The 21428-nt window shown below is 36.6% G+C and overlaps 2 protein-coding genes and 1 pseudogene across 2 annotated transcripts in view; 2 read left to right on the forward strand and 1 right to left on the reverse strand.

Annotated features, from left to right (window-relative positions):
• Window positions 1-1736: 1736 nt before the first annotated feature.
• Window positions 1737-10461, reverse strand: LOC107591393 (protein arginine N-methyltransferase 5-like). Its single transcript, XM_016280558.1, has 16 exons — window positions 10130-10461; window positions 9247-9365; window positions 8381-8466; window positions 7910-8044; window positions 6936-7048; window positions 6681-6730; window positions 6413-6576; window positions 6179-6340; window positions 5997-6074; window positions 5153-5211; window positions 4916-5038; window positions 4080-4255; window positions 3778-3981; window positions 3540-3650; window positions 3168-3232; window positions 1737-1947 (listed from the first exon to the last, which is right to left on the reverse strand). Exons 1-16 carry the CDS (start codon window positions 10225-10227, stop codon window positions 1795-1797), a joined length of 1896 nt encoding a protein of 631 aa, XP_016136044.1. The 5' UTR covers window positions 10228-10461; the 3' UTR covers window positions 1737-1794.
• Window positions 10462-11588: 1127 nt separating this feature from the next.
• On the forward strand, window positions 11589-12744 carry LOC107591394 (proteasome subunit beta type-11-like; annotated as a pseudogene).
• A 2378-nt stretch (window positions 12745-15122) lies between these two features.
• The window catches only part of LOC107591435 (proteasome subunit beta type-5-like), an 11687-nt gene continuing 5381 nt past the window's right edge, over window positions 15123-21428 (forward strand). Inside the window, exons 1-2 of the mRNA XM_016280581.1 lie at window positions 15123-15144; window positions 15257-15595. Of these exons, the coding sequence (XP_016136067.1) occupies window positions 15123-15144; window positions 15257-15595 (361 nt within the window). The remainder of the gene's footprint in view (window positions 15145-15256; window positions 15596-21428) is intronic.

Raw genomic sequence — 21428 nt, forward strand, 5'->3', positions numbered from 1 at the left:
CATGCATAATGGGGCTGTAACAAATTTTTTCAGCACTTCAAAGGGCCAGAATTGGGTTTGCTAGGGGCCACATGACAAAAATGAGCTCTCTGGCCAAAGAACAAAGCTTCAGCTCAGCCAGCCATGCAAATCAATAAGCTTTTCCCTAAAGCTAAATTTAAATTTATTTGTATAGTGCTTTTCACAATGCATACTATTCCAAAGCTGATTTACACACAATAATGTCTTACATGCACCCCGGTGAGTTGCCAAAGGCATCAGTGCCAGTGAAGAAACTCCCTAAGATGTTCTAAGTAGCTCGAAGTAGAAGAAACCAAAACTCAGCTGAGGAAGCCCACCACCTCAGACTGGCACATTTTTAACAATAACCTAAACAATGATGCAATGACTTGTACAATTTAACTCCAAAGAAATTAGTGTTAAAGAATAACTGAATAAAATTAAGAGAAGTCACAGACACAAATTACATTCATAATTCAATTAGACAAAGCAAGTGCCTTCTCTAGTGTCTTCCAAAGTTTCTCACCAAGAAGACAAGGATCACAATCAATGGTGCTTAAATGGATATTTGTGAATATTCCCTGCATGATGCTAACAAATAGGTTTAGATGTCTTGGCAAACACGTTAACGCTGCACTCTGTTAATGAGTGTTCATGAGTAAACAAAGAAAACGAAATCAGCGCTGATGGTTTCCCTGCCTATAATTGTTTAGCTACAGATTACTTCTCTCTTAAATACATTCAATAGCTAATGTGACTGTTCTTTGCCTAAAACAATTAGATGTTTATGTAAATTTTATGTATGGCAATACTGCCACCTATTATGAAGTGTCAACTATAAATAATTATGACAAAAATTAAAAATTATGAGGACATCGAAAAGTCAACGGTCATAATAAAAAGCCAATTTTCGATTTTCATGCCATAATTCTGACTGTTTAACATCTAATTTTGATTTTAGTATGTCATGATCATGATCTACAATAACTCAAATTGAAAAAAATGAAATTGTGCAAAAAAAAAATCTAATTCAAATTGTTCTTTTTTTTCTTTCTTTTGGCCACTGGATTATTTATGCGTAATAATAATACAATATCAATATGTATATATATATTTTTTTTTAAATGTCATGGTCATCATTACCTGTATATTGCGACATAGATTTATGAAATGGAGTGAGTTTGTCTTGGGACGTTTTATAAAATTTATCAGAGAGGAAGATAACAATTTTGTACCTTTTTTTATTCATGTTATATGACAATACATTTTTTTAATCAGGAAAAAAAAAACTGTATAAAAGTATGGGATATGTTTTCTAACATGGCCTGACTGGGGACATCATACTATGATTATTCTCACAACGGGGCTTTGCAGGGCACTGGTGGACAATTGGGAAATAACGCTGATGTATTATGTAGAGTGGCAAAATAGACTGTTGGACTCACTTAATCAGTTCTAGAAACAATAGTATTCAAAAAAATAACAGCTTTTGTGCTATTAATATATTTTTGAAATATCAGAAGAGTTTGAACTAATAAAGAGCACCAGGACATCGCGCACTGCTTTAAAGGATACCTCGTAAGTGCTGTTTTAATTTCCATCCTCATGAACATTACAGAAATGGCCAAAGATACATAGCTGTCATGGTGAACAATCTCCTTGAGTGTAATTGAACCCTTGAAACAAGATATTTAAACCTGCCGCTTAATTGAAAACCAGATTGTTTATAAAAAAAAAAACAACAAGACAAAACAAAAGTCAGTGTAACCCCATGTCTCAGCAGATGTCAGCTTGCTACAGGCCGATGGTGTAAGAGCGCCCAGAAGGGTTGTGAATGGCGGAGCATATAGGCTCAGTCACAGCCCATTCATACCAGACCTTCTTTCCATTGTTACACCTCCAGAACCTCACGCTCACGTTATTGCCACAGGACAGCGGGATCGGCTGCTGCATGGGGAGAGAAAGAGAGAGAGAGAGAGAGAGGGGAAAAAAGGTGTTAGGATTACACTCCCAATGTGGCTGTACACTTCAGCGCATTAACTGTGGAGTCGATAAACTGCCACGCTCTGACAGTGCTTAGCTGGCTCCTTTCAAACTGAAAGTGCTAACTGTATTTATGTCCATGGCAGAAGTTCACACCAAATGGTATTACAAGAAAGTGCGTGCATTGAGTGATGGATAACAGTCATATACTGAGATAAAAAAAGTCAAATATAAAGATAAGCTGACAGCTATAACGAAACACACTAGCACTCAATGAGAAGGGATTCCCAGAATGCAATGGGACGGGCTGAACATTTAAAAAAAATGCACAAGTAAATTTTAGTTGTATGTATACTTCAATTTAAAAAAAAAACATCAGGTGGAGGAGCTACTATTATAAACAATACATTTTTGTTTTTTTAATAAATATCGTAAGGTCATCAGAGTTATATTTATTTGATCAAAAATACAGAACAACAGTAAAATGGTTAAAACAATTTAAAACAACAGTTTTCCATTTATACATTAGAGAAATGGCTATTGAAAATTCAGGTTTTCCATGACTGAAATAAATTTAAATTAGTCTTCAGTGTCAGTCTTCAGATATCATTCTAATATGTTGATTTGCTGCTCAAGAAACATTGCTAATTATTATCAGTGTTGAAAAGCAGCTGTTCCGCTTAATATTTTGGTGGAAACCAAGATAATTTTTTTAGGATTCTACAATTAATAGAAAGTTTAAAGAACAGCATTTATTTGAAACAGATGTTTTTGTAGCAATGTAAAATTATGTCACTTTTGATTAATTCGACCTTGTTGAACAAAATATAGTGTATGCTTGTGTTTCAGTACAAAAATATAGTAGTAGTACGGATTTGAATTCCATGCCAGCATCTGAGGCATCTTCACGGCAAAAGCAGATACAATAGTTAATACAAGAATACAAAAATACAAGAGGTACAGAAATACAATTACAATAAAAAACAAACCAAAACAAAGATAAAACATTTAAAATTACACAAGGAGTTTTACATTTACATATGCTAAAAATTATAAAACGTTTTCTTCTTAATCAATATTATTAAACAAATCCATAAGTGAGCTTGTATACTTGCATTAAAAGCGGGACAGTCCAATAAAATGCGTTTAATGGAAAGAGGGGTACAAAAAAGAACTGAACTTACTTTCAAAGGGAATAGAATGGGGAACCAGGAGAACATCCCAGGAGAGTGTGTTTCAGGTTTTATACCTGCAAGCACGAAGAAAGAGATATTTATTTGTCACTAAAGCAACAGACACAAAATGCACTTTTGTCCAGTAAATTTGACGCAATAACACTCTGTATCTAGTTTGATGCATTTGATTCTATTTGGATAGAAATTAAATCGGTTTCCTTATTATATCAATTATTTTTAATTGCCCTCTCCTGATAACCATGCCAATTTGTGGTCATTATTACAGAATACACTCAATGTGGTAACCCAGAAATTCATGAACAATGCAAGCCTTTAAACTGACGCTGTGTGCCACTACACTGCTACTACAAAACGACTTACTGAGTGTGACATCTTTGTAGAGTGTGGCCTCAAAATATCCAGCAAAGCCGTGAAGCACTGAATTACATCCAATGAAGAACCGTAGACATTGATACCGGTTATTATTCATATCTGCACAGGGTAAAGATCAAGAGTTAATGGCTTCATAGAAAGAGTTACAAAAAAAATTAAAGGAACGATTTTTGGACTACATATGGTCTTATTGCATCTGTTTGTCTGTCTCTGCATGATCCTGCACCTGTGGTGGGATGTACGAAGGTGAAGCAGGGTTTGGGGTCTGCAAGTTGGTGGAAGTTGTGTAGTCTGACAACATATGGTGTCTCAAAATGGCACTCGGGGTCTTTGTCTCTCTCCCGACACCCACGCACTTCATTATATAGTTTAGAGGACGACAGTGGAGCCAGGAAAGACGTGTAAGAGCAGGGAATGCTTATGCCATCATCTAAGAGAAAACAAACATCCATGAGTGGATCAAAAGATGTAAAACAGGGCAAATCAAAAATCATAGAATTTTAAGACAAAGATGATTTCATATCAAACCTTTGAGGAAGTGCTGTGCTCCATCAAGGCACTCGGGTGAAAGCTCATTGTCTCCGAATGACCCTAAAAGCTCGCTCACAATGATATCTGCTTTCTCTGGAGCAGTCCATTCCCTCATGTCACATGATACAACAGTCACCTGATCACCCCACTCCTCAAATTTCCAGTTCTCCAGCCTGAGAAAGACAGGGGAACACCAAAGGACTGCTGATTTACATAAATTATTACACTTGAAATCAAATGAACACATCTGAAAACAAATTACACACTTTTCCTTTAAAGCACCTTTAAAGCATCACATTTACTTTTGTAAAAAGTTTAATGGAGTTTAAAATGTTTTAAAAGAAGTCATCTGAAAGTAAACAGTTTAAAACAAACAAAAAAATATATATTCATATACTCTTTAAAAGTTTAAAGAAATTATTAAAATATTAATAAAAATATATATTTTTTCTATTTCAAATAAATGCTGTTGTTTCTACTGCTATTCTATTCATTCATCAATGAATCCTGAATAAATAAGCACAACAGTTTCCAATGTAAATTTTTTTTAAAGAAGATAATATGAAATGTTTCTTGTGAAACAAATCAGCATATTAGAATGGTTTCTTAAGGATCATGTGACACTGAAGACTGGAGCAATGGCTACTGAAAATATAGCACTTCCATCACATTAATAAATGACTTTTTCAAATATATTTTTAAATTGTAAAAATACTTCACACAATTTTTACTGTATTTTGATGAGCACAAGATACATTACAAATCATCAATTACAGTACTGTATTATCAAGAGAAGGGGAAAAAATGAGGGGAAAAAACTTTACGTTACTTACGTGACAACAGCATTTGGGTTCTTCTCGATGGCATACACACGCAGTTTCCTCTTAGCCTGTTTTGCAGCACGAAGTGAGGCATTTACCAGTGGACCACGACCTGCACCTAGTACCATCAAAACCCTGAAAAGAAATCTCAGTGTTGACATTGTCTGCCAAGCAAACAGCATATCTCTGAAATTTCTAGTTCATTAAGAACTGACAATGGGACACCTGGAAGTATGTGAAGTCACTTACTGCACAGTGGTTTCCATCTGTTCTTCAGGAACTCTGTCTAGTAGACATCTATATACAGCCTGTTGGGAAAGACAAATCACAACTTTTTTTTTTTCCTCAAGTGGTGCCTTTCCTTCACTACAGTGATGGGTGTTGCTACTCTACCGTTCACCAGTTAGGAGTCAGTAAGATGCACTTATTTGATAAAAATAACAGCTAAAACTGCAATATTGTGAAATATTATTACAATGTAAAGAACTCTTTTATATTTTAAAATGTAATTTATTTATGTGATAGCAAAGATGAATACTGAAATCCAGTCTTCAATGATGTGGTGCTAAAGAAATATTTCTTATTATCAAGGTTGTGTCGGTTATTATTTTTTTTGTGGAAACTGTAAAAAATAAAAAAGTTTTATGTTTTTTTTAAAGAAGTCTCTACTGCTCACCAAGCCAGCATTTATTTGATCCAAAGTACAGCAAAAGCAGTAATACTGTGAAATATTTTTACTATGTAAAATAACTGCTTTCTATTTGAATATATTTAAAATGGTAATTTATTCCTGTGTTCAAAGCTAAATTTTCAGCATTTTCTATATTCAAATAGAAAACAGTTATTTTAAATAGTAAAAATATTTCAAAATTGTACTGTTTTTGTTGTACTTTGGAACAAATAAATGCAGGTTTGTAGAGCATTAAAATATTAAAAATCTTACTGTTCAAAACAGTTCCCCCCTTTTGCCCATTTTATCATTTAATATGAGCTACTGCATAATTATGCAACAAACACCACTAATGTGAATAAATAACTGGTGACCAAATGATGATAGATTCTGCTTTCCATTACCAAATTATTTTAATCTCACCTGTTGGTACTGAGAATATTTGATGGGATCCTTTTCGAAAACTTCATACGTCTGTGATTCCAAATTGTCCATTAAAGGCTGATAAAACAATTAGGCATTCCATTAGCATAATTGAAACCAAAATAATAAACAATGTGCTGAAAAACTCACTAGGCAAAATGTTTATCCTTTGACAGTCAGACCTGCAGTGGTGACTGAAGGTAATCTTCATAGCCTTTGGCGAAGAGCTCATAGGCATTAGGCGCTGGACGGTTTTGGTTGAGGTACTCCAAATACTGCAGGTACGAACGCAAGTCTTTCTCACTGTGGCGGTTTGCCCCTGTGAAAATAAACTGAGCCTCCAGCTAAGGAGACCCTAGAATGTTAGATAACCTTCCTGAATAGAATGAATGTGACATAATATTGGTAACATTTACCTTGAAGAGGTGAAAGATGACTCGCTGGTGGGCTTTTGAAAGGACCGGAAAGCCTTTTTTATTGGTTAGAAAAATGCTGGTAGGGAGAATGGCTGCTTTGATTGGCTCTCCAAGCCACTTGTCGATTAACGTGTCAGATGGTAGGTCTTCTTCGATTTCAATAGCTTCACAAAGAAGAAAAACCCCCCCAGAAAACTGTTAGTATTCACCACTTAATTTTTAATAGGCAATTTAGAAGCACTTCACTTTTGAGTTTTTTTGCTCTTACCAAGGCAAATCCTCTTGTTATAGTCACAGAGTGTTCTGAATGAGTGCCACCTGAAGAGAAAAAAGGAAATTAAATGAACAGAGGCCAAAGATTGCTTTATTCTCCATGCAGTTGAGTGATTTAATCACACAGCAGACCCAAATATGGACTAGGAGAGAAAAAAAAACACTCACATTTATCCTTAATGGGATGTTTTAATTAGATATTTAATATCTTTATTTAATTGAACAAATGGCTTTGTTTCAGCTCTCTCACCATGCCCAGGTCTTCTCATCATTGCTGCCATCATCCATTTGTTTAGATGACTCGTTCTCGATGAGATCTTCACGCGTGTCCTCGGGAGCTATCAGTGGAACGCGTATCCAAAACTATGTAATTAAAAACAAACCAACATTGAACTAATTAATTCCTAATCAACAAAGAAAGCAGCATTACAACCAATAAAAGAGCAGTCAACTGAGAAAAAACAAATGGATTTGTTTCTGCTTGCACACTGATCCATTACACGTGGCTTTGCATTATAATTGAGTTTAAACTGTGCCCTTATTGGAACAGAGATTGTGTCTTTGTATTTTGTACAAATGCTTTTAATAACTTACTTTCTAATAAGCCAGCATGATAGAGTACACTACCACTTAAAGGTTTGGGTTCAGTAAGATTTTTGCAATGATTTTGAAAGAAATCTCTCACAAAGGGTGCATTTATTTAATCCAAAATACAGTAATATTTTGAAATATAATTATAAATTAAATTATTTTATATATATATATATATATATATTTTTTTTTTTTTTTTTTTGTGACAGCAAAGCTGAGTTTTCAGTGTCACACAATCCTTCTGAAATCATTCTAATATGCTGATTTGCTGCTCAAAAACATTACTTACTATCAATGTTGAAAATAGTTGTGAAGTTATTTTGAAATATAATTAAGCACATTAATGCGTTAAAATGACAGCCTAATAAATATTGCAAAAGGATCAGATCATGTCATCTTTAAGGATAATGCATACAGTATTATTTTAAATTATAGTTGGACAGCAAATTAAAATGATAAACAGTCTACTCACACCACTAATTAAAATTCCATCAGCGAAAAAAAAGAAAGAAAAGAAATGGAAGCAGCAGGAACGAAGATTATGTGAATGATAGGCCCAGGGTGTATACATAAACAAATAATGGTGTGTTCTGAGCATATTTGTTTTCAATCTATGCTACAGATTTCCATTACCATGCAAGAGTGGTGTCCTGTGTGGATGTGGTTAAGCAGGATTCGAGCCAGGTTGGCACAGTGTGGACCCCTTAGGGGGATCATGAAAGCTGGCAGCCCCAGATAAGCACAGAAATTGAGCTCCTGTACCAGCGCCTGCAGCAAGGGCACAAAACACATTAGAAGGAGTGATCACATCAAAATAAACAACAAATCTGCTCGGCTTCCTCTTTGTTGGGCAGATCTCCTATAAATGGCCCTCGTTTGCATCCGAGACAGCTACAATGACACTGCTGTTTGAAGAAGCCCTTATCAAAAACCCAAAAGGGTCAAGATATTGTGCACATGGGTATGCATTATTTGTGAAACAACAATAAGTTACAGCAAATTAATAATATCAGATTAGACAAGGAATATATTTAGAAGAGAAAAAAAGGACCTCAAAAATATAGTGTATATATATATATATAAAATAAGACATTATGAACATACTTCTTCGGAATTCCTGCGTTCTGTGGTCAGCTCTGAGTCTGTCTCAATCCAGGGTGACAGCTTTCCCACGATAAGTGTGTTCCAATCTAATAAGAATGGACATCTTATTATTACAAAGATACAATCGCAACATTTAAGTGTATGTAATTCCGTAAATGTAATTGCACAGAGTATCATGGATAAAGAAAATGGAGAACAAGTTAGCTATCCAATCTTTAAAAAAAGAAAGAAAAAAGGAATTTAATAAGGAACTGCCATCAGAGGGTCTTATCATACAATCTTTAATCATTTTATTTTGTCCCCTGAGGATCGTTTAAAAGCTAGTTAAGGTTTTTGTGGCAAAAATAGTCGTGATTTAGGTTTCATAACCACTTTCCACTCTCTTTCTGACCCTTAAAATTTAAAAGACTGCTTTTAAGTCTGTCTTAGAATGTGAAATGTGAATTTACAACATTTTACTGGTATCATTAATTCTTCTTTTCTCAGGATCAATATTATCTACATAATTTCCTCTAAATTAAAAAAAAGAAAAAAGAAAAAAAAAGCGCACTCTCAAGTTTCTGAATACCAAATAGCCATTACGGCTGTCCAAACGTAGGGCCGCCATGTATTAGTAGTTTTGTTTCTATCTGACATCAGAAAGATGCAGATGTTTTGCTTCAACAAAAGGTCTTTTTGGACTAGGTAGGATGTTTTTGAGTTCTTACAGTTAGAATATTTTTTCATAGTACACTGATGTATCACTAAAATAGATCAAGAAAATTTTCTAATGACATGATTACTTTAAGAGCTTGAAAACCTCTTTTTCTCAATTTGCAGTATTGGATGAGTGAATATTAATATGCTCAGAGTTTCTTATATCTCACCTCTGCCACATAACAGCAGGTCAGAGCGTGTTTGGGCTCCGGGTCGGGACTTAGCAGGGTCCAGTTCATACTCCCGTCGGAACCGCGGGTGGAACAGCGGCATGCACAGGAAATCAAAGCTATTGGACAGAATGATATGGATTTAGACCAACAGAGCATATAAAGAAAACAGATATTAGTTGTTATACACGTTTAAAATAAATGCCAAAATTCGTCAATGTCATCAAAAGGGAAGGGTCTTCCAATTTTGTCTTAGACTTTATTGATATCTGCTTAGGAATCAATAAAGTTCATCAGTACATATTTCAGAAACACCAAGCTTGTATGGCATTACAAAAGTGTGTAATCACAGTGATAAATAATTTATAATACTATGATTCAGATTAACGTTAGATTATTCAATTGTCAAATGATCAGCCTTTCCCATCAGGCTCACAATCCCATCTGTCAATGAGGTCAGAATAATTATAATGCATGCATGTCTAAATCACCTCCACTTTGAATAATAACTGAACAGATGTAATACTTCTGTAACCATTTTTGTGCTGGAAAACGAACATTTTTCATCAATAAGACTGAATGAATCCATTCAAAAGCATCCATTAAAAACTAAAACGAACCAGTAAAAATTATAAACACCTATTCTGCATGTGTTTTAAAGGTTTCAAAAGAAAGCTGTATGTTATTGCCCAAAGCTGGTGTGCAGACTCGTGTGTGAGTTAAAAGCAAATCTGAAGAAGCCGCTAACAGCTAGCAAATGCTCATGTGCATCACGTGCAGCGACCTAGCCGAGCCAGCTTCAAACTGAGCACACTTCACTTCATTTAGCCACAACGCTGATATAATTTGACTGTTTACTGCGCCGAAAGCTCTCTTTGCTTACCCTAATTTGGCGACCGCATCGAGGGTATCCGCCACTTCGGGAACACAACTCAAATCTCTCCCGCAGGAGACCCTGCTACCTGCACCGCCGGACGCCATCGTTAGGAGACGGGATGGGAGGGAAGATGAAACTCATACAGGACTATGGAGAAACTGACGTCATGTTGGCTCAAAACAAGGCTGCTTGCATTGTAGCAACAACGCGGGGATAGATCCAAAATGGCGATTGCCTGAAGCGCAGCTTCTCTTTCTCGTGCGACCTTCGCGAGACTTCAGAATGAGATCAGACTATGGGCAGACGTGATGCTGGCGAAAGAGACGATGCGCTCGCTGACGAGCTCGAATTTGCTCCAATAACTTTGAGAACGTTTAATTAGTTTTAAGGGGATGAGTCGTTTATGTAATAAGCAGCTTGCTTTTGATTCAACAGGATCATTCATCATGAATTGAGTAGCGATAACCACGGCAACGAACTCTTTTAATTAAACGGAGCGCTGCTTATTTCCAGATTAAAACCGTGTGCCAAATGGATTTTGCCATGGAATTTTACAAATAGCCTAATATTTGAAGGCTTTACTCTTGCCTGAAGCAGAATAGCTTTCCAAAACAGATTGAATTAGTTACTCAAATCTCTTACCCCAGAATATTAGAAATGAACCAAATTGTTAACAAGACATCACTTAGATTTAAATACTTTTATGATTCTGAAACATTGAATTGAAAGCTTTCAGTTTTATGACAGGCAATCATTGTTTGTGGATATCATAAAATAAAATAAAAACAAAATTCTCAGTGAGTATTGTAATTTTATTAACAATGTATTCACATTTGAAAGACACCTCTTCTTGTCCAGTGTGCGACCCTCTTTACACTTTGTTTTGAGCCTGGTTGGAGGAAATAATTTACGAATCAAAACCATACAATATTAAACCATTGCTGTTCCACCATGTAAAATACTTTATTGTAATGGTTGTAATCGAATATTTGTAAATTATGAAAAAAGACTTGCATATACACCCATAAACAAAAGCATTGTCTCCTAAATCAAACCAATAAATTGTTTCATGGTCAGTTACACATTTCGTTTGAATTTAGTGTTGTTATATGATTTACTTCCACGCATAAACCTTTTTGAAAATAATTTGTGATGTTTGCACTAGAGTCCTTGTATGTGTGTGGAAAAACAGACTGAGCTCGTTTTGCTCTCATCTCAGCATTTTCATGATTATGTTGAGAGTCGCTTCACTGTTGTGCCTCAGTGGTGACCACAGAAGCATATCGGATATAGCCTACAGCAAAGATTTTTGCTGAGACATCACATGTGTATGTATGTGTGTGGGTGTGAATACTCTCCACCTCCTATAAAAATCCTTGTTTCAGAGGGGTCTTTTCTGTAAGTGCAGCTTCCAAGGCTCAACGTTGCACCAACTTACAAGCCGTTATCTCACTATAAATGGAAAATGGCTCTTCAGGAAGTTTGTGGTTTCCTGGACACCCTTGATGACACCAGCCCATGCACTTACCCACCAAATGAGATGGGATACATGTGGAGGACAGCATCTGAGTTTGACAGAGATAGTGCTTTTCATTTTCTTTTCCCCCCTTGGCAGTGCAGCAGAAAAAACAGAGTGCCAACTCTTTTCTCTTCAACTTTCTCCAGTCTGTCACCTAATCAGCAACCCTTTCAGCTATCACACGGTACCACAACTTTGGGTTTTATATTTCAGGATGGCGTGATTGCTGCTGCGGACACTCGCGCCAGCTGTAAGGGTTTAATTTGCTGCCCGATAAGTCAAAAGATTATGCCCATCCACTCTCACCTGGTGGTCAACACCTCGGGCAGCAGTGCCGATTGTATGCTGTGGGAATGGATCCTCACCCATGAGATGAGGCTTTACCAGCTTCGCCATCGCAAGAGACTAAGCGTCAATGGAGCTGCAAAACTGCTTTCCACGATGCTTCATCCGTTCAAAGGCACTAATGTGTGGGTTGCAGCTACTCTATGTGGATGGGATGGAGAAGAAACTCGGGAAACCCTAAATACCTGCATGGAAATTGCAGAGGTTAAGGAAGCAGTGGAACAGGATACCGGTGTATCCACAATTTCAGATTCAGCTCTAAGTAGTGTGAAAATCTGTAAATGAGCAGAAGATTTTAAAAAACACTTATGCACTGAATCCAGCTGTGTCAGATCAAAATACAAAAAATGTTCTGTCTACTTTTGGAGGACGGTCTGGTCCCAGGGTATGCTATGTTTGCAGTGATGGCCTGCAACTGAAAGGAGAGATAATATCAGTGGGCTCAGGGTCACCCTATGCGTACGCTGTGCTTGATGATGGCTGGAGATGGGGGATGACTGTGGATGAGGCAGTGGCACTAGCCCGGGAGGCTGTTTTCAGAGCCACTCACTGGGATGCCTACTCTGGGAATAATGTAGACCTTTTCCACATCACTGCCCATGGCTGGCGACGCAGAGACAGAGAAGATCTGAAGGAGGAGTACTACAGAGAGAGGGAGAGAAAGAGTAAGAAGATCAAGGAGAGGGAGAAAGAGAGACAGAAAAGAGAGGGGGATGAGCTAGGGGAAGGTGATATATATTCAGTACACTGCGGATAGGGACACAAACTGTGGGAATACAAAAATACCTGGATGGAATGTGAATGTGATGGACAGAAATAGCAGTTTCAATGTCAGGCGGTTCACTTGATAGTACAGATAAAAAATAATCCACAATGCACAGGGGAAGAAAATACGTTTTCATAAACTGTATTTCAACCAAAAAATTAAATAGTCGTCAATACAATGCATTTTTTCAGATAAACATTTGTAATCATAGGCTGAACAAATAGGATTTTCCTTGATATTGTTATTCTGCTTTTTTTTAATTAATATGAGTCAACAAATTTAGGCTGTGTACAATTATTGACAATGTAGTCTACATGTGCAATACATGTTGCCTTATATAGAAATTAATGTGTGACTCAGCAATATTTTGAGAAATCAATGACACAACCGATTTTTAAGAAGTCTAAACATTTGGATAAATATAAAAAGAATGAACAATTTGATAGCAAAAAAGATAGTAAATAAATAAATAAATAAATAAATCCGTTCCTCAGAGACCCATTGATAGGTCTACTAATGGTACATTTTTTCCTCATTAAAAGTGTTTTTAGGAAACCACTAGTTATTAAAAAAAATGTGATTTGAAACTTATTTTGGTATGATTTTTTAATGAAACAAAAGGCATTAAGAACTAGTTTGGTAAAACTGTGAGGTATACATCAAATACAAAATAAAGACTTCATTTGTTGACAGTGTTAGGAATGGTGTCAGTGTAAGCACTTATCAAGCGGTGACAATCAATGTACTGTAATGTTTTTTTGTTTCGTTTTTTTCAAACCAAAAACTGTCACTATGACAAATTACAGAGTGTCAGCCACTTGTATGAGTAGTTGACAGTGTTGGGGAAAGTTACTTTTAAAAGTAATGCATTACAATATTGCGTTACTCCATAAAAAAGTAACTAATTATGTTACTTAGTTACTTTTTATGGAAAGTAATGCGTTACGTTAATTTTGCGTTACTTTTTAAATCTGGACAGGGCTTGACATACAGAAGCTTGTGTCTTTTATAAAACTGCTGTTATGTTTATACCGCGTTTGTAATAAATAGAATGGTAGACAGAAGAGCAAGAGCCTGTTAGTTACTCACAGTCGCTAAGTACAGCAGCCAGTGTCTAATCATTTAACTTTTGTGTTATAAATAATTAAAACGTCTTTATAGAACTTCGAAGTGTGTTAATGTCTGTATGAATGTTTAAATGTAGATTGATTACAGAATGAATACATACAGACTCCAGCTTTGCTCCAAAATACCAAAGTGAAGATTGTAAGAATCATAAGACCGATGAAGTTAATGACACAGCAACTAAATTAGCTTTTTCATTGTGGCCTATAGTGTCCAGTTGTTGCTGGTTCATAAGTAGATGATCTTGTCAGAATCTTAAACAGAGAGAAATTGCATGTTTAATCTACTTTATTACAGTTAATAATTTATTAGTACTGAAGTAAGTACTGAAGCGAGTTACGGACAAATGCGTTATATATTCACAACTCCGCACTGTTTACATGTTAAATCTGTTAAAGTGTACTTACTTTGACTGTCGTTTATTGTCCTCAGTGGCACTGATTGGATAATTGCTTTGACTTAATAGATTATTCAAAAGCCTGTGTTAGTCTATTAGTTAGAACAAACAAATTATGACTTAATGTCATCAAGTGTTATTCTATTTAAGTCTGATGGGACTCTGCATTATAATAGTGACGTGTGAACTTGTTCTGACAGGACAATATAATTCTATTTTATGCTTTTGAGAGAATTTTTACAAAATAAAGAATTTGTAAAATGTTCTGTAAGTAAATGTTAGTGATTCATGCATGAAAACAAAAATCTGTACATAGCAACTTTTGAATGGCTCTCAGTGGAGATGGATGATTTATAGAACCAAATGGTTTAGTTTCATACCCTACCCATCTAACTGTACCACACTAACCAGCCAAACCTTGACTGCTTGATACATTTTTAGATTAAAAGTCATTCTACATCAGCATTTTGTCATTGTAAAGTAATAGTATGAACAGTAATAGAATGTAAAGTAAAATATAAAAAGTTGTCTTTTTCTCAGTTAATATTAAAGGGATAGTTCATTCAAAGATTACGTTCTCTCGCGCGAACTCATTCGGGAGTGGTGACTTTCCACGTATTCCCAACTTCTGAGCCTGCTCGCCTGAAGTTATGGTTGATTGCTCTTCGGCTGGATATCAACACACCCATTAACGTAAACTACGCCAGAGCGCGTACACACCTCACGCACCGGATGCCGTGCGTGCGCCCAAAGACAGTTGGACATAGTGCTGTATTAGAGGTAAAAAATGATATAAATACTGTTCGGTTTCTCGCACAAACCGATCGTTTCGTGTCTTAGGACATCAATGTGTCGTCGCAAGCCGCAAGGTTTAATTTGGATTTGTCTCCTATTAGTCACCTACATCTTGGATGCCCTGGGGGTAAGCAGATAGACATCAAATTTTCATTTTGGGGTGAACTATCCCTTTAAATTTGCAAGCTACACGTTTATATTTCTCTCATCTGTCTCAGTTTCAGCATGGCGTCATTGTGGCTGTGGATTCCAGAGCAACGGCCGGTTCCTACATTGCTTCACAGACAGTGAAGAAGGTGATTGAAATCAACCCGTACCTGCTTGGCACCATGGCTGGAGGAGCCGCGGACTGCAGCTTCTGGGAGCGTCTGCTGGCCAGGCAGTGTCGCATCTATGAGCTGCGCAACAAAGAGCGCATTTCAGTGGCGGCTGCCTCCAAGCTACTGGCTAACATGGTGTATCAGTACAAAGGCATGGGGCTCAGCATGGGCACGATGGTCTGCGGCTGGGACAAAAGAGGACCAGGTGAATATCATATGCATGTTTTAAAGGGACAGTTCATCCAAAAATAAAAATTCTATCATTTACTCACCCTAAAGTTGTTCCAAACCTGTATACGTTTCTTTCTTCTGCTAAACACAAAAGAAGATATTTTGATAATGTCGGTAACAAAGCAGTTGACTTCCATAGTTTTTTTTCCCCCTCCAGTCAATGGCTACCCTTAGCGGTTTATTTTTTGAAAACCAAAATTCTTCAAAATATATATATAATTAAATCAACAGAAGAAAGAAAATGATGGTGGTAGATTTTTTTATTTTTGGGTGAACCTTTAAGTGGATCAAAACATGATTAGACAAAGTTCTTGTAATTGGTCAGAATCTTTTTGGGCCTTATGCATTTGGCTAGATATTTAATTTACATAATACATACTGGTAAAATGTATATAACAGTGTTGGGCGATATACTCAGTTGTCATATTGTCCTACCATCAGCCTTTGAGATCGCCAATACACAATATTATCATGCAAATTTATGTAATTATTTATTTACTTAGTTTTATTGCTGGAAATTGAACCAACTCTAGCGTAAGGCTAAAAGAAGTCTAATGTTTTAAAAATGACTGAATTTGTATTTAACAACAATTAAAAAAAACATTGTAAGTTACTGATTATTAGGATTACATTTCCTCAGTTTTTTAAAAAGCAGCTACAGAAAACGAGCAAAGAATATTTACATTATCAAAAAGTACATCATAACTGACTTCAGACTAGCGCGAGTATATGCAATTTAAAAACCCTCCCGCTATTCAGTAAAGCTGTCTACACTGTATGATGAATAAATCTCTTATACTTGCATTGCACATACATCACTTTGTTGTTTATGATGAGAATTCGTGAGGCAGAATTCAGTCAGCGCACGCTGAACAACAAAACTCCGCTGTTTCAGGGATGACTCATCTGAATTCATTGATGATTGGCCATTGCATTCATAAACTCAACGGCATCGTGTGTTATTGGTTAGAACGCGCAACACTGTAAAAACGTGGAAAAAGACATATTATAGAACAAGTAAGCACTAATAGTATTACTAGCCTGATGATGATAATAATAACAAACGTCTTGCTATCATCAGAGGCATCAGCAATATCTCTGACTATCGTCGATACATGATATTATCATTTATTGGCACAACCCTAGTATATAATTAATATAATTGATTTAGTACTACTAAGCTTCTTATAATAAAATTATAAAATGCTTATATAATACATCTGTACATATGTGTTAATGTATTATTACATATTTTATTATATATAATTGTATTATATTATCAATTTTATTATATTATATATTTTATTGTGAAATAATATAATTTTATTATATTATGCATAATAGAAATGTAGGCTATATAATTTATATGCCAATATAATTTAGTACTGCTTATTTAATGATTTTCTCAGATTTTCCGTAGTTATGCTTTGATATAGTTATCGATTTTGTTGTTAATCGTATAACTAACCGTATTATAATTTCTAGGAAAATAAAATGTAAAGAATTAACATTGTCGTAAATATAAAAACTTCGTGTAAAACGTTCCACAGCTATTCATACATCCGACCTGCTTAATATTCTCTTTTAAAATTGTTCTGTGAGCCCTGGGACTGAGGATTATGCTAATTACATATTTCATAATGCTATTTACAATAATATTTGCTTTTAATTAAAGGTGTTTTTCTGCTTTCAATTCCTTTCTGCTTCCATCAAAAGCATTGATCAGAAACATTCCAGCTGTAATGTAAAAGGGACCTTTTTTGTGCCGTTTATGTTTTGACTGATTGCGGCAGTTGGCATGGGTATAAATTATGTGATTATTTTCTCTGCTGATTTGACCCTTCCTTTCTGCTGAAATAGCTTTGTAAAAATAGCTCTATCACCATAATTTCCTGCCAGTCTCCAGCAGTAGCCGGAAACTGGTTTTAATATGCAGCACCATGACTTTGTTTTTGAGATGAATCACAAACTTGCACATTAATGGACTCTCTAGACCTTTGCTTTTCTAGACCATGATTGATGTCCATTTTTCTTAATTGGACATTGCATTTAGATCTATAAGAGGCTTTTAATCTAATGGTCTTAATGGTGAGTTCTGCCCATTTTCAGTTCATTTGGTTTCTTCCTAACATGAGGTGTGCAAGCCTAAATGAAGCAAAACTGACTGAGAAAGACGAAGATAAATTACTGCAACAAAATGCGGTTCGTAAGCATGAGTGTGCAAACCAGGGAGTCGTTTTGGCCAGTGCCACCAGATGGCGACACAGCGCTCTCTGATAGTGATGCATCCCTCAATTGCAGACACTGGGGTGCTGTAACCACTCTACATCACAGCTGATGTATGTGTTTAAAGAGGCCTTGCACAGTGACACAGTAATGGGAAATCAATATGCCGGTGACTGTGGGCCAGGAGGGAGCAACACCATGATGGACGCGGCTCTCAGCCAGGGCAGTCGTGTCGCATGCAAAATCCCGTCAGCTAGATCAATTGGGGTTTATGCGGTGACACAGACTAGCATGGTCCCAGAAAAACAACCTTTGCGTGGCAGGCAAACAAAAGTATGTGGTAAATCTTCCAATCAATTTAGCAAGTAATGATTGCTGTTAGAAGTTCGATAGCGGCACTGGCTGTTACAATGCGTTGTGATTCAATAGAGAGGTAAATGTTTTGCAAATTAAATAAATCTTGATTAAACAGACCACAGTGTCTGGCACTCTTATTCCTGTGACAAAGTGTTTGTTTGCTGTGAGGAATACATTTGGTAAAAAAAGTGAGATGATTCTGACAAAGATGGTGATAATAAAATTGAATGCAATGCAACTTCTGTTGAGACCACCATTGATGAGTTTTAGCCTGTGTTAGTGTAGTGTTAGAGGCGTTCTACAGATGCATTATCTCTTTGCTGGTTATGTGCTCTTCTGTTATGTGCTCTACTATCAAAATTCATGTCAAGTGATCTGACAACAGGTGGACAGTGCAAAATGCATGTAATTGTGGTCCAGTTTGTGATTTGATCACAGTGGGGTCCAAAAATTCTACTTGGAGTCGGTTAGCAATTAAAGGGATAGTTCACCCAAAAACAAAAATTCTGTCATTACTCACCCTCATGTTGTTCCAAACCCCTAAGACCTTCGTTCGTCCTTTGAACACAAATTAAGATATTTTAATACCATGTGATACTCTTGTTAATGCGCAGCGGAGGCTGACACAAAAGAGAAGAATTTTTGAATAAAGTTATTATTTTTGTCGTCTTTGCACACAAAAAATATTCTCGTAGCTTCATAAAATTACGGTTGAACCACTGATGTCACATGGACTATTTTAACGATGTCCTTACTACATTTCTGGACCTTGAACGTGGTAGTTCCATTGCTGTCTATGCAGGGGTCAGAAGGCTCTTGGATTTCAATAAATAGTGAATAAATTGAATATATACAGTGGGGAAAAAAAGTATTTAGTCAGCCACCAATTGTGCAAGTTCTCCCACTTAAAAAGATGAGAGAGGCCTGTAATTTTCATCATAGGTATACCTCAACTATGAGAGACAAAATGAGAAAAAAAAAATCCAGAAAATCACATTGTAGGATTTTTAAAGAATTTATTTGCAAATTATGGTGGAAAATAAGTATTTGGTCAATAACAAAATTTCATCTCAATACTTTGTTATATACACTTTGTTGGCAATGACAGAGGTCAAACGTTTGCTGTAAGTCTTCACAAGGTTTTCACACACAGTTGCTGGTATTTTGGCCCATTCCTCCATCCAGATCTCCTCTAGAGCAGTAATGTTTTGAGGCTGTCGCTGGGCAACACGGATTTTCAACCCCCTCCAAAGATTTTCTATGGGGTTGAGATCGGGAGACTGGCTAGGCCACTCCAGGACCTTGAAATGCTTCTTACAAAGCCACTCCTTCGTTGCCCGGGCGGTGTGTTTGGGATCATTGTCATGTACATCACAGCTGATGTATGTGTTTAAAGAGGCCTTGCACAGTGACACAGTAATGGGAAATCAATATGCCGGTGACTGTGGGCCAGGAGGGAGCAACACCATGATGGACGCGGCTCTCAGCCAGGGCAGTCGTGTCGCATGCAAAATCCCGTCAGCTAGATCAATTGGGGTTTATGCGGTGACACAGACTAGCATGGTCCCAGAAAAACAACCTTTGCGTGGCAGGCAAACAAAAGTATGTGGTAAATCTTCCAATCAATTTAGCAAGTAATGATTGCTGTTAGAAGTTCGATAGCGGCACTGGCTGTTACAATGCGTTGTGATTCAATAGAGAGGTAAATGTTTTGCAAATTAAATAAATCTTGATTAAACAGACCACAGTGTCTGGCACTCTTATTCCTGTGACAAAGTGTTTGTTTGCTGTGAGGAATACATTTGGTAAAAAAAGTGAGATGATTCTGACAAAGATGGTGATAATAAAATTGAATGCAATGCAACTTCTGTTGAGACCACCATTGATGAGTTTTAGCCTGTGTTAGTGTAGTGTTAGAGGCGTTCTACAGATGCATTATCTCTTTGCTGGTTATGTGCTCTTCTGTTATGTGCTCTACTATCAAAATTCATGTCAAGTGATCTGACAACAGGTGGACAGTGCAAAATGCATGTAATTGTGGTCCAGTTTGTGATTTGATCACAGTGGGGTCCAAAAATTCTACTTGGAGTCGGTTAGCAATTAAAGGGATAGTTCACCCAAAAACAAAAATTCTGTCATTACTCACCCTCATGTTGTTCCAAACCCCTAAGACCTTCGTTCGTCCTTTGAACACAAATTAAGATATTTTAATACCATGTGATACTCTTGTTAATGCGCAGCGGAGGCTGACACAAAAGAGAAGAATTTTTGAATAAAGTTATTATTTTTGTCGTCTTTGCACACAAAAAATATTCTCGTAGCTTCATAAAATTACGGTTGAACCACTGATGTCACATGGACTATTTTAACGATGTCCTTACTACATTTCTGGACCTTGAACGTGGTAGTTCCATTGCTGTCTATGCAGGGGTCAGAAGGCTCTTGGATTTCAATAAATAGTGAATAAATTGAATATATACAGTGGGGAAAAAAAGTATTTAGTCAGCCACCAATTGTGCAAGTTCTCCCACTTAAAAAGATGAGAGAGGCCTGTAATTTTCATCATAGGTATACCTCAACTATGAGAGACAAAATGAGAAAAAAAAAATCCAGAAAATCACATTGTAGGATTTTTAAAGAATTTATTTGCAAATTATGGTGGAAAATAAGTATTTGGTCAATAACAAAATTTCATCTCAATACTTTGTTATATACCCTTTGTTGGCAATGACAGACGTCAAACGTTTTCTGTAAGTCTTCACAAGGTTGTCACACACTGTTGCTGGTATTTTGGCCCATTCCTCCATGCAGATCTCCTCTAGAGCAGTAATGTTTTGGGGCTGTCACTGGGCAACACGGATTTTCAACTCCCTCCAAAGATTTTCTATGGGGTTGAGATCTGGAGACTGGCTAGGCCACTCCAGGACCTTGAAATACTTCTTACGAAGCCACTCCTTCGTTGCCCAGGCGGTGTGTTTGGGATCATTGTCATGCTGAAAGACCCAGCCACATTTCATCTTCAATGCCCTTGCTGATGGAAGGAGGTTTTCACTCAAAATCTCACGATACATGGCCCCATTCATTCTTTCGTTTACACGGATCAGTCGTCCTGGTCCCTTTGCAGAAAAACAGCCCCAAAGCATGATATTTCCACCCCCATGCTTCACAGTAGGTATGGTGTTCTTTGGATGCAACTCAGCATTCTTTCTCCTCAAGATGAGTTT

This window comes from Sinocyclocheilus grahami, unplaced genomic scaffold, assembly GCF_001515645.1.
Source record: "Sinocyclocheilus grahami isolate Dianchi unplaced genomic scaffold, SAMN03320097.WGS_v1.1 scaffold141.1, whole genome shotgun sequence".
Lineage (NCBI taxonomy): Eukaryota > Metazoa > Chordata > Actinopteri > Cypriniformes > Cyprinidae > Sinocyclocheilus > Sinocyclocheilus grahami.

What these genes read in the sequence shown, in the direction of transcription:
- LOC107591393 (XM_016280558.1), bottom strand. Translation starts at nt 10,227, where the DNA reads ATGGCGTCCGGCGGTGCAGGTAGCAGGGTCTCCTGCGGGAGAGATTTG. An exon ending in CAGGACACCACTCTTGCATG is followed by an intron (nt 7,049 to 7,909) that starts GTAATGGAAATC and finishes TTAATTACATAG; the next exon opens with TTTTGGATACGCGTTCCACT. An exon ending in GATGAGAAGACCTGGGCATG is followed by an intron (nt 6,731 to 6,935) that starts GTGAGAGAGCTG and finishes TTTTCTCTTCAG; the next exon opens with GTGGCACTCATTCAGAACAC.